Below are 12,232 nucleotides of genomic sequence, written 5' to 3'. Positions count from 1 at the left end.
CTAGCCAATGTTGAGAGTTGCAGTCTGACAATATCTGGAGAGTCGTATTGTTACCACTTCTTCTATAAATGTTTTTCTTCTCTTCCCCATGTCTCCCCTTATGATATTCCCTTATGACTGCTTTCAGTTTATCCTGAGGCTAATTTCTTTTTTTAAAAAAAAATACTAAAAAATGGCAGGAATTTCTCCAAGAAAGCTGGGGTGGGGAAATGATATTGACTTCTGTGGGGTATTGTGCTTATTTGCCTGTTTTGCTTTCAGTTTTAGACAAATTCCTGTTAGAAATTACAAACACATCTTGAAGAGATCCAAGACTTTTGTAATTTTCGACCAATAGCTTACAAAATCTTAGGGATACACATGAAGTGGCTGCTCTGTTGTTGCTGCCTCCACTGTCTACCTTTACCTCCCTATATATTTACATTATGGACAGTAGGGGGAGATAACTGAGTTGCAATTGCAAGTCTTAACATCACCACTGGGAAGATGTTGCTGCATGCGTAGTTCCCACCTTGGAAAAGGCTCAGGTTGGCAGTCTGAGACCAGGACCACACAGGTTTGGCAGGATAATCATTACTGGACCAAAATGCATTAGCTTGTGCAACATCTGATGTTACAAAATAGCATGATCTTGAAATATTAGAAATAATAGTGTAAATTTCTCCTGCCTTGTGATTCACAAACTGTGGCCTTTTGGGTGTATTGGACTTTGGCTCCCAGAATTCCCAGATTATAGGCTAAGATTGTTTCTGGGAGCTAAAGTCCAAAACTCCTGGAGGACCAGAGTTTGGGAATCACTGCTGTAGACCTTTCTGTGTCAACATATAAACAAATCTGCTCCTGAAACATAAATGAGTTTGACTGTTTAAGGTGCCTGAATGAGATATCTAGTAATCTAATAACCATATGTAAGCTGCTGTTCGTTTCCCCTTACCTGTGGTTCCCAGGTAGTCTTCACCTGTTCTAATTTGTAATTATTACAAATGCTTTTTAATGATAATAATAAAATCAGGGAAGATGGAAATGTACATTGCTGCAATATTCTGGATAAAAAGTCCTAAATACCTTGAAGACTCCAGGTCACATCTGATCTTGGAAGCTTAGCAGGGTCAGGTCTCATTAGTACTTGAATAGGGGACCACCAAGGAAAACCAGTTGCTGTATTTCAGGAAGACAGTGTCATTACACGTCTAAGTATTCTTTGCCTAAGTAAACCATGAAATTCATGAGGTCATTCTAAGTTGACAGGCGACTTGAAGCCACACACCCACACACACACATGTGGCTACAGCTGCTTCAACTTACTTTGCATAGAATGCAAAACATTTGAAATTATTATGTTTTAGTATAATAGTAGTATTTGTAAATATTTTAGTATCACAAAAGACAATATTCTCATTTTTCAACACTGAGAGAAGTGAATGAATTTGTAATATTCCAGAGTTGTTTCTGACCCTGCTCTTTTAAGACCCTTGGCCACAGACATTTTGGCATTTGCTGTTATATTATAAAGTTTGGTTTTTTAAAAGCCTTTTGCATCATTAGGCATTAATGTTTCTGGACTGATCAGGCCATTTCAAACTTGCAAACTTTTCTGGTGTATTAACAGGTACATTGCTGTAAAGACCAGTCTGTACCATGAGTAGGACTGCCATTAATTTTTATTTGTAACATGATGTCAATTGGGTTATGCTGGCTGATTGTGCAGTTTTCCCTCTCATCCACAGGAGCCAAAATGTAAGGATTTGACAGAATACTTTGACACTGGAATTGAAAGTTTTTCTCCAGACACACTTCTTGTTCCTTCACATCTCACTGCTTCTCTTTGGTCACCTGGGTCTGGCCAGATCTTTCCCCAGAGAAGTGAATCTGCCAATGCCCTCAGCAGTGATGTTCTGAGACAGAACATTTATGAGAACTTCATGCGAGAGCTTGACATGAGCAGGACCAATATGGAAAACATGGACACCTCCACTGAAACGGAGGACTCAAGCAGTGAATCACTTTGCTCCTTGGAACAGTTAGATTTGCTGTATGAGAAAGAGCAAGGGGTTGTTCGCAAAGCTGGGTGGCTCTTCTTCAAACCGCTTGTGACCCTGCAGAAAGAGAAAAAGCTTGAGTTGGTTACACGGAGAAAATGGAAACAATATTGGATTACACTGAAAGGTAGGATACTTTGACCAAATTGGTCTCAAATATTTGATATTGTTACATTATTCCCTTCCACATATGTTTAGAATGTTATTGAAAAAAGATGTTAGCAAAAGCTTTACCTTCATAACAGAGTGTTTTATGATACACCTGTGTCACTATTATAATTTTATAATTTTAACAAGCTTCGTTTCATGCACAAATACTTGTGAGTCAAGCTCTACTACCATGTCTAGCATCTTCTGTCTTTCCTGTCTCTGTGTGCTAATAACCCTTGCTAGTAATATCAAACCACAGTCTGAGATCCCTATAGTAAAAGGCACCAGAAAGGATCAGTCCAGGTGCATAGCATGTCTGGTTATTCTGCTATTTATATTGTCTTAAATTGTTTTAAAATCATTAAAGTGATTGTATTGTACATCATCCTGAGATCTCATGATATAGGGCAGGATATAAATAAAATAGAATAAATAACTTTTCTCTTGAACAGATAGGGAATTCTGGGACTTGTATCCAAAAATAACTTGCCTAGACTTAGGCCATCCAAAGAACAGATGTGAGTTTCTTGGTCAGGGGGATGCATATATTAAAACATGCATTAAAATAGGTTACTTGAAGAGAAAGTGGTGTCTTCTTCAAATTCTTTCATGTCTCTCCTTCAGTACATGCCAACAGAGAGAAATGTAAAACTATAATGCTATGTATGCTTGTATGCTGTGTTTGAGAGCAGGAAAGAAAATAAATTTTGGAAGTTATGCTTATGCTGAAACAGTTTAGAAACATTATGTGCTACTGTATAGTAGGGATTCATGACCCTTAAAGGGTAGAAGTTGCAACATAAGCTTTTGTAGATATGAGGCAAGAACAGATGACTCAAAAAATCCTGGTTCTGGGCATCATTGGCGCAAAACATTTAGACACCGCACGTCCCGATGACACCAGGAGTCCAGCCTGAAGCCGCCTGGCTGCCCAGACAGGGGTGACTTCATGACACTCCGGTGGCTCAGCATTTACATGCCACATGTTGCTCGAGTGTCATGGAGCCACAATAGGGCCACGGCAGGGCAGGAAAGCCACCTTTTCCTTAGCCAAAAAAAGGAGCAGATCTTTGCTGCGGCCCCAATCTGTCTTTGGAAGGAGTGGCTTCAATCTGCCTCTTCAGGACCATCTGTTTCACTCCTTGGTCTACTTCTTGGCAAGTGCATGGACTGAAAAGATGAAGTAGCGTGAAAGGTACTGAAAGATCACCTTGCATATCAACATTCCACACTAACATGGTTATACTGTTGGCCTTCCATATCCATGAATTTGAGCATCCAGGTTTGAAAATATTCCAAAAATTATATATTCCAAAAGGCAAAAGTAGATTTTGCTGTTTTATATAAGGGAAACCATTTTACTATGCCACTGTATTTAATGGAACTTGAGCATCCATGGATTTTGGGATCCACAGGGGGTCCTGGAACCAAACCCCAGCAGATACCGAGGGCCCACTGTATCTCTGAATTCTACTCTAAAGGGTAGAATTATTTTTAAAAGCCGGTGTTGTCATACTTAAAGAAAATTGGAGAAGAGTGTTTTGTCAAGAAATGCAGCAGCACGTACCATTCATTGTATCTAATGGAAGGGGGGGGGTCTGGACCCCACGGACCCCTCTCCCCCCCCTGGCTACGTTCCTGGCATTCTTTACCCCACATGGCAGAACCTTTTCTTATTTTTTTTCCTTTTAGGCAATACCAGATGTTAAACCTGGGGTGCCATACAAGGACAGGAATTGTACCTTGGGCATCTTGCATGCCTTACTATCTTAACACTGAATTTTTGTAGAGATGCCAGACTATAGCCAGATCTAATTGATTCTATAATTCTTATCAACAGGATGAAGCTGTAGTTCTGCCAATCTAGTTTGCATATCAGTTTTCTGTAATAGGGAGAAAGGGCCTGAATAGATGAATTATGCCTATTTGACAGCCTGTACAAAATTAAATAAACAATAAACAATTCCCCTTCTGCTTGTTAGGTATTGGTAGCACTACTGTGTATCTTATTTACTATCAGTAACTGTGGCGTGGGTCTATAAACACCCCCTCCCCATCACTCTGAGGCTTCTCATACTATCATTGACAACTGCATGAACCTCTGAGTCTAGATGAAGTATGTGTATTTAAAATGTTTGGGCAATATCACAAGTTACTTTACTGATGTTGCTTTTTTGGCTTTGGGGCTTTATTGTGATTCTAGCTGTTGACTTATCTTAATGTTGTGGATTTTGTGGTATAATTCTTTTTGCTTCTGCCTATTTATGTTGTCAGGTTCTTGGAACTCAATTTGCTCAAGATTAATTGGCTGTTGTGTTCATGACATGTAAATGACTGCAGGTTTTTTTGATGATGTTTTTTACTTAAAAGTAGCACATAGCAACTGTGAGTTTAGCATGTGATGGTGGTGGTTTTATTTTCATTTTGTCTTCCCTTGAGTTCTGTTTAGTTTATCAGTAACAGGAAAGATTACAGCCATCTGGTTACTTGCCAAAAGTGAATTGATTGGTGTACTGAGATTTTACCATTGCTTAAAGGGCCATCAAGACCATTCCTTTAATGCAGAATGTTGTTTCCTTCCCATCTGTCCTGCCTAATTAATTTATCTGGGCAAGGGTAGTCCATTCCATCCATGTTCATCTTATGTCAAATATGTTGTAATCTGGCCCTAGGGAGTAGCCACAAGAAAGCTGTCTTGTCCCATCTGTGGATGAAGATTGTAAAACTGATTTTGTATTTCTTAACAAAAAAATATTTTCCATAAAAATGACAAAATAAAATCACAGTGACAGGCTATCTTTGTGTTTCAGAAATAAACAGTTTTGAATAATTAAAAAAGTGATAAAGCATAATTTGAGGAGTTTAAAGTTTTGCATTGCGTTTATACTAAATAGAATCCCATCTGGGGTTTCCAAACAGTATACACATTTCCTTCAGCATACACAATCTCTACATACTAGATGAATTTACTGAAAGATTCCAATTGAGCAAAAAAGGAAAGAAATAGAGAAAGATTGTTCCAGAGTCCCATGAAAACACATGGTCAGTTGAAGAAGATAAGATTTCCAATTAGATGATGTTTTTGTAACTTTCTGCACAGTGGGCTTTTTCACACCATCAGTCTTTAGATTTTGTGTAATTGTCCCACATGTTTTCAAAAAACATTTTAAATATAGTGATGGTATTTTCAGAGAGTGTTACTGGTCAGTTATATTGCATACAGTGTATAAGGGAGGTATGAGAGAATGTTTGGTTGCCCAGATGTTCTTGGATTGCATTTTCCCTCATTCTACACCATGCCTGTATAAGCAAAGGCAGATGAGAGTTCCAGTGAGACATCTGAAATTCCATGTTTCCCACCCCACTATAAGCTGTGCCCATAATAGTTGCACAGACAAATTTTGGAAGACAATTTTATTTATTTCATTGATATGCCACCTTTCTCCCAGAGTGGGACCCAAAATGGTTTCCAGAAATAGTACATTGAAAATATTTACAATAAAATTTTAAAACAATTAAAATCACTTCATAAAACACATTAAAATCATTTCAAAAAAATCCAAAAGTTTAAAAGATAAACATCTCCAATAAAAGTGTCCTCCCAAAAAGTGCCCCCTCACCATACATTAAAAGCCTGCTTAAACAGAAGCATCCTTGACAAGGGAAATTAATGTTGGATGCAATCAAACATTAATTCAAATTCTTTTGGTAGGTAATAAAATGGGAGGTATTTCTCTGTGTCCTCATCTCAGGCCCTTCAGGTGGTATTTGTACCTAAGAATTATAGGGGCATGGCCTGTGATGTGATATTTAATGGAGACTACTTTGGATGCTCTTATTAGGACAGAAAACTATTTAATTCTTAAAATGACATTTTAAATAAGGATAAATTCCAGCATTGTCTAGCCATGTTGAAAAACAACCATTGGCTATTGTGTGGTGATAAACTGTGTCATTGATTCTACACCACTGAATTCAAGTATTATTCTATTTATTGGACAGGAGCCAAGGAGCTGAAGCTTCTATGTCATTGTAGTTGATGTATAAAACGGCACCCAGAAAACAATTTAATCTAAACTCACCATAACTATGATGGAAAATTGTGAACTAGCTAGAAAATAGACTCTTTTGGATGAAAAGGGGGGGGGGGGGGAGGAAAAGAGATTCCACTTCAACATTAGGAGAAACTTTCTGACAGTAAGGGCTGTTTGACAGTGGAACACACTCCCTTGGAGTGTAGTGGAGTCTCCTTCCTTGGAGGTCTTTAAACAGAGGCTGGATGGCCATCTGTCAGGGATGCTTTGATTGAGGTTTCCTGCATGGCAGGGGGTTGAACTGGATGGCCCTTATGGTCTCTTCCAACTCTACGATTGTATGATTCTATCTGTGTAATTCAGATTTGTGAGGTATATAGGTGATGCCACTGTGGTGTAGTGGTTTGAGCATTGGATTCTGGAGATCAGGGTTCAATTCTCCACTTGGCCATGGAAGCCCACTGGATGAGTCACACATTCTAAGCCCCATTAAACCTCATGATAGGTTCACCATAGGGTTGCCACAGGTTGGAAACAACTTGAAGGCACACAGCTACATAGATGAAAATATTAAACAGTATAAAACATGTGGAATATTCAGGGATATTAGATGCTTGACATTCATGCAAGAGATAGATCCATAGTGGATTTTTTTTTGCCACTCCTCCCCCCCCCCCCCGCCAACTGAGCTAATGTTATACTGTTGTAGTTTCTTTCAAGTTCCAAATACTCTTAACATTGTGTTTTAGGAATGTACTGTTTTCCAGCTATCTTTATTGCAAGTAATTCATTTGAAGTGTGAGTTCGTCAGCTGACCATTCGTTTGACATTTCCTGCAGTAATTCAGATAAAGATAAACAATAGTGCAGCTAATCTCTGACTATTTAAAGATACAAAAAGTACTCACTTTCTGTTAATCTTATTAGGAAATATTAAGGTTTCCCCAAATGCCTGCTGAAAGGAATGACTAGTAACTTACAGTAATACAGGTGGTTAGGACATGAGAATCTCTTAAATGAGGACAATGAAAGACATGCTTTTTCATTGTATTCAATTAAAGGAGCTGGCAAACAGAAAGGGCTGAGGTGAAACATAAAGGCATTTAAACTGGTAGTGGAAGTTAGTTCCTGTTGAATAGACCTAGCCAATGGCTTGTCTTGGTGTTGATATGAAGTGTTCAATATTACATATCTCAAAAATTACAAGGTTTAAGACTCCTGAACTTTGCTAAACTTGTGGTAGCTCCATACTTTGATTGTTTTAAGTTGCTGTTGTAATATATTTCTTACAGCAGAATTTTGACCCATGAATGCCCCACAAATAGGAGAATGGCCTCCCTCCTACCCATATGTGTCATATACAGGATTACTTCAGAAAAAACAAAGGTGTTTCCAGTAGATGTATGTTGTTAGAACTGAGAAGCCTACATGGATTTAATATGATTAAAGCATACAATAATTCAAAATTTAAATGGGCTGACACCCCATTCACCCATAAAACCAAATAAAGTTATTTTTCCTCTTTTCTACCATTGCCTCTCCTTCCAACCCCAATTCTTTATGAGACTGACTTTGAGGCTTCCAATACAGCTTAGCCTCCCTTCCCATCCACTTGCTAAATAAAAATACTGTATTTTTCTTTGGCTTTTGAGTCTTATCACTGCTTCACAGTTGCCTTAAGCCAGTACTTCTCAAATAGTGGGGCGGGCCCCCCAGGGGGGGGGCGCGAGGCTCCGTAAAGGGGGGCGCGAGGCTCAGGATACAGTGTTATGCAGAAGTGTACTTATAACAATTGTATAGACAAATGATACTATTTACAGTCGCGCGGGGGGCACGAAATGTTTTCTTCTTCCTAGGGGGGGCATGACAGAAAATAATTGAGAAGCACTGCCTTAAGCCCTAAAGAGACAACCAATAAACAATTTAATAAATAATAAATAAATATACTTTCTCATTGATGTTTTCATTTCATAATTCTTTATCCTTTTCCTTGGATTTTTGAATGCATTTTTAATGTGTATATTTGTGCATTAAAGTTGCCAGTTGATTTTTGGTGACCCCATGAATTCCATAAGGTTTTCCTAGGCAAGGAATACTTGGAGGTGGTTTTGGCACTTTCTTCCTCTGAAATATAGTCCATCCAAGTAGTAACTAGAGCTAACCCAGTTTAGGTTTCAAGATAAGACAGGATGTGGTGCCTTTAGGATATTTAGACCCAATTTGGTGCTAATAGGGATGTTAATTCTTGTCTCGTTCTTTCATAGAAGAATGAAAAATTGTTCCCCCTCCTGCTTGCAAGACAGTGATAGAATTTCTATTATTCTTGAGGGAATTTTCACAATTCTGAGAACATTTTTTTTTTTGGCAATTGTGGTAGCTGTAATAATTGGTACCATGTTGCATTGGCTTCCAAAAATCAAAAAGATCAGTTTGATCGTGTTCATGTTTTTGATCAGTTAGTCAGTCTTTGCATTCTCTCTGTGTCTATTGAGTGTTTGGCTTCATTAAGAGAGACGGTAGTTATGTGCAAATTGTGGAAGCTCAAGAAGAAGAAAAGATTATGACTGGGCTGATACAGACGACTCTAAAGGGGTGGCGTCACACTGCCCCTTTGTGTGCCAGATCAGAGCTGCAGCAACTGTACACCGTGGCCCCGATCCGGCATTTTTCCACCTCCAAAAGAAGTGGCAAAATGCCGCTCTTTTGAGGGGCAGAAAAAGGGCACCCTTGCTGCTGCCAAAACATGGTGAAGCTGCTGCATGTGCGGTCAGCTGTGCAGCTTCCTGGCAGCATGGGGGCAGCTTCAGAGTGTGTGGCATCTAAACACTGCACCCAAGCACGACCCGGCCCTTACTGCTAATCTGTTTTGCCCCATTCTCATGCTGGAGGTGAGACATCCCAGTGAACATTTGACAGGCTGTCTCAATGTGCCTAGAGAGGCAGTCTCTTCAAGAACAATTAATTTAGCAAGATTTCTTCACATCCTTAGCTGTTAATAGAAAGCAACTTTGTGTATTTGCTAACAGAAAATAGGAATGCATACAGTGTGTGGGTATGCACCTTCAAGTCAACTGTTAACTTATGGTGACCCCATGAATTTCATAGGGTTTTCTTAGGCAAGGTGGTGTTGCCAGATCCTTCCTCTGAAATTTTGTTGTTGTTGTTGTGTGCCTTCAAGTTTTTCTTGACTTTTAATGATCCTTACTGGGCTTTCTTGGCAAGACTTATTCGGAGGGGGGGAGGGGTTTGCTCTGAGACTGAGAGAGTGTGACTTACACAAGATCACCCAGTGGGTTTCCATGGCTGAGCAGGGATTCAGATCTTGGTCTCCAGAGTCATAGTCCAGTACCCAAACCACTACACTATGCTTGCTCCCTCTGAAATATACTGGTAGTATATTATGTTAAACCAGAGATCTGAATTTTGCACACTTTCAAATGTTGTTGAACCATTCCTCCCAGTATTCCTTGGCATATGTTATGCTGGTTAGAACTGTTCATTGTAGCAGTCCATAGACATAAGAAGGGACACACAATTTCCAGGCCTGCTATAAACAATCATTTGCACACATCTGCAGATTGTTATGGGGCCAGAGTGGCCAGGTGCTTGGTAACACTTGATGGAACCTTTGATCTTAATATGGAGAATTGCTTCCAGTTTTAAGTGCACGTGTTAATCCTGTCTTTCAGGAAGAGAAGGTTTAAAGACATAAACCAAAACCTCATTTTTCCCTGTTTTTTTTCTCTTTTATAAAGGATGCACCCTGCTGTTTTATGAGACTTATGGGAGGAATTCAATGGAGCAGAACACCTCACCTAGATATGCTCTGTTTGCAGAAGATAGTATAGTGCAGTCTTGTCCAGAACACCCCAAGAAGGAGAATGTTTTTTGTCTCAGCAATTCCTTTGGAGATGTCTACTTATTCCAGGTATTTATGGCATTGGTTTTAGTTCATAATTAATTGAAATTTGTTAGATATTTGGTCAAACTTAGTTTAAATTACAGGCATACAAAATTTAAAATAGCAACAGTGCTCTTGGAAAGAATTTCAGATTATGTGGACTTGGCTCTTTTCCTATTGGATATTCCATAAAGCTCAGATAAGTCCTTTCCTTTGGGAATTCAAGACATCAGGCCATGCATAATATGGCAATCCTGGCAGCAAACTGGCAGCATACTGTTCAGCTCCCTGGGATACAAGAAAGAAGTTCATTACATTGTCAGCAAGGCTTTCACCTCATTAAAGAAAATTTAGTCAGTTTGTTACTATGAGTTTTAACTGCACTGATTAAGCCTGCATAAATTTGCATATAAATACAAAAGTCATTCTGGAAAAATGGCTTTGTTTTTAGATAATGCTTTTATGTACTGAAGTGACTATTATCTTAGAAGAGGCATTCCTTCCACCTATGTGAGAATAACTCTTTTAAAATGGTAACTGCTACTCATGGCTTTTCTAAATACTTTGTTTAAAAAGAGTTTTCTTTTTTTAAAAAAAACAACAAACAACCAGAATAATTAAAAACATCTTTTTAATCAGTGAACTGATTAACCATTGTCAGAAATCTCTGGAACTTTTATTTGAAGTGAAATGGCATCCCTATCTTGGACAGTGAAAAAAGTGGATAAAAAGAAAACTCATTGTGCTGGAGAAGAATGTTAAGAATACCTGGACAGCTAAAAAGACAAACAAACGGGTCCTTGAACAGATCAAGCCTTAACTCTACCTGGAAGCCAAGATGATTAAACTGAGGCTATTGGATTTTGGTCACATCATGAGAAGGCATAACATATTAGAAAAGACAATAATGCTAGGAAAGTTATAAGACAATAGAAAGAAAGGAAGACCACACACCAGATGGATAGACTAAGAGCTTTATCACACTAGCGAGATCCCGCAAGAAAATGGGAGTTAAAGGAGAGTTAAGTTAAATTCGAATTTAAATAGAACTTGCAAATTCAGAAAGTTTATCACACTAATTGCTGCTAAAATGAAATAACGCAAAGTTAATCTGCAGTTAAAGCAGAGGAAACCAGCAGCTTTTAAAATTCCATTTGTTCCACTTTAACTGGATTAACTTTCATTATTTCACGCTAACTGCAACGTCGTGTGATAAACTTTGAGCATTTCTGGCTTATCTTCGCATTTTATCCCGTTTTCCCGCGGGATCTTGCTAGTGTGATTAAACTCCTCAATCAGGGAAGTCATGGGCCTGAATCTACAAGAGCTAATCAGAGCAGTGGAGGATAGGTAGGCTTGGAAATGTCTCATTCACAGGGTTGCCATTAGCCAGGACTGACTCAAAAGCAACTAACAATAATAATAGTGAATTTTCACCCCACTTCCAACAGTATATGATATAATGTCCTGTTATATCCTGTACCACATATTGGCTGCCATTGGTTGGTTCTGCAAAATACACTGAGTTGAATCCACACTTAGTTTTATTTCCTAGACTTGTCTTGTGAATTTATATTTCCATCTCTTTGAGGTAGGAAAGCCTGTAAGACACCTTTGGTCCATTCCTTAGAGATAGCTTTACAATTACTCATTTTTAAATGACTCTTATACAGTAATAACTAACAAATGAACACCAATTAAATTTCAAATGAAGTTGGACATTTGCCAAAACAAAAGGACAGTTTAATTACATTTTTAAAGGAAAGTGGTTGATCTAAATTAGAATTACAGCATTACTCTCCAGAAATTATTTAGTAATTTATTAAATCATTAAATGAGGTACAGTGCCAGCATACCAAAAATTTTATGTTGACTTGTTGGTTCTTTACCTAAAGATTGATTTTACTGGATTTTGTCCTTCCAGGTTGGGAATTACTGAGTTTATATTATATGACGGCAGCTTGGATAGGGAGGGACTTTTTTCATCTAAATGGCCTGTCTGTATTCTGTAGCAAATATTTTGTATAGGTTAATCATCTGTCCCTGCAAACTGAATTTTGAAGCTCTTAACCACTGAGATTTTGGCTAGATTCCATGTGGGAATCAGTA

The 12,232-nt window shown here is 38.4% G+C and overlaps 1 protein-coding gene across 1 annotated transcript in view; it reads left to right on the top strand.

The window, feature by feature from the left end:
* Positions 1 to 12,232, top strand: part of TIAM2 (TIAM Rac1 associated GEF 2) — a 194,820-nt gene that overhangs the window by 82,540 nt on the left and 100,048 nt on the right. Inside the window, 2 exon segments of the mRNA XM_042473306.1 lie at positions 1,728 to 2,166; positions 9,978 to 10,150. Coding sequence (XP_042329240.1) covers positions 1,728 to 2,166; positions 9,978 to 10,150 — 612 coding nt within the window.

This window comes from Sceloporus undulatus, chromosome 1 (assembly GCF_019175285.1).
Source record: "Sceloporus undulatus isolate JIND9_A2432 ecotype Alabama chromosome 1, SceUnd_v1.1, whole genome shotgun sequence".
NCBI lineage: Eukaryota > Metazoa > Chordata > Lepidosauria > Squamata > Phrynosomatidae > Sceloporus > Sceloporus undulatus.
This window is presented reverse-complemented; position numbering and strand designations above follow the sequence as displayed.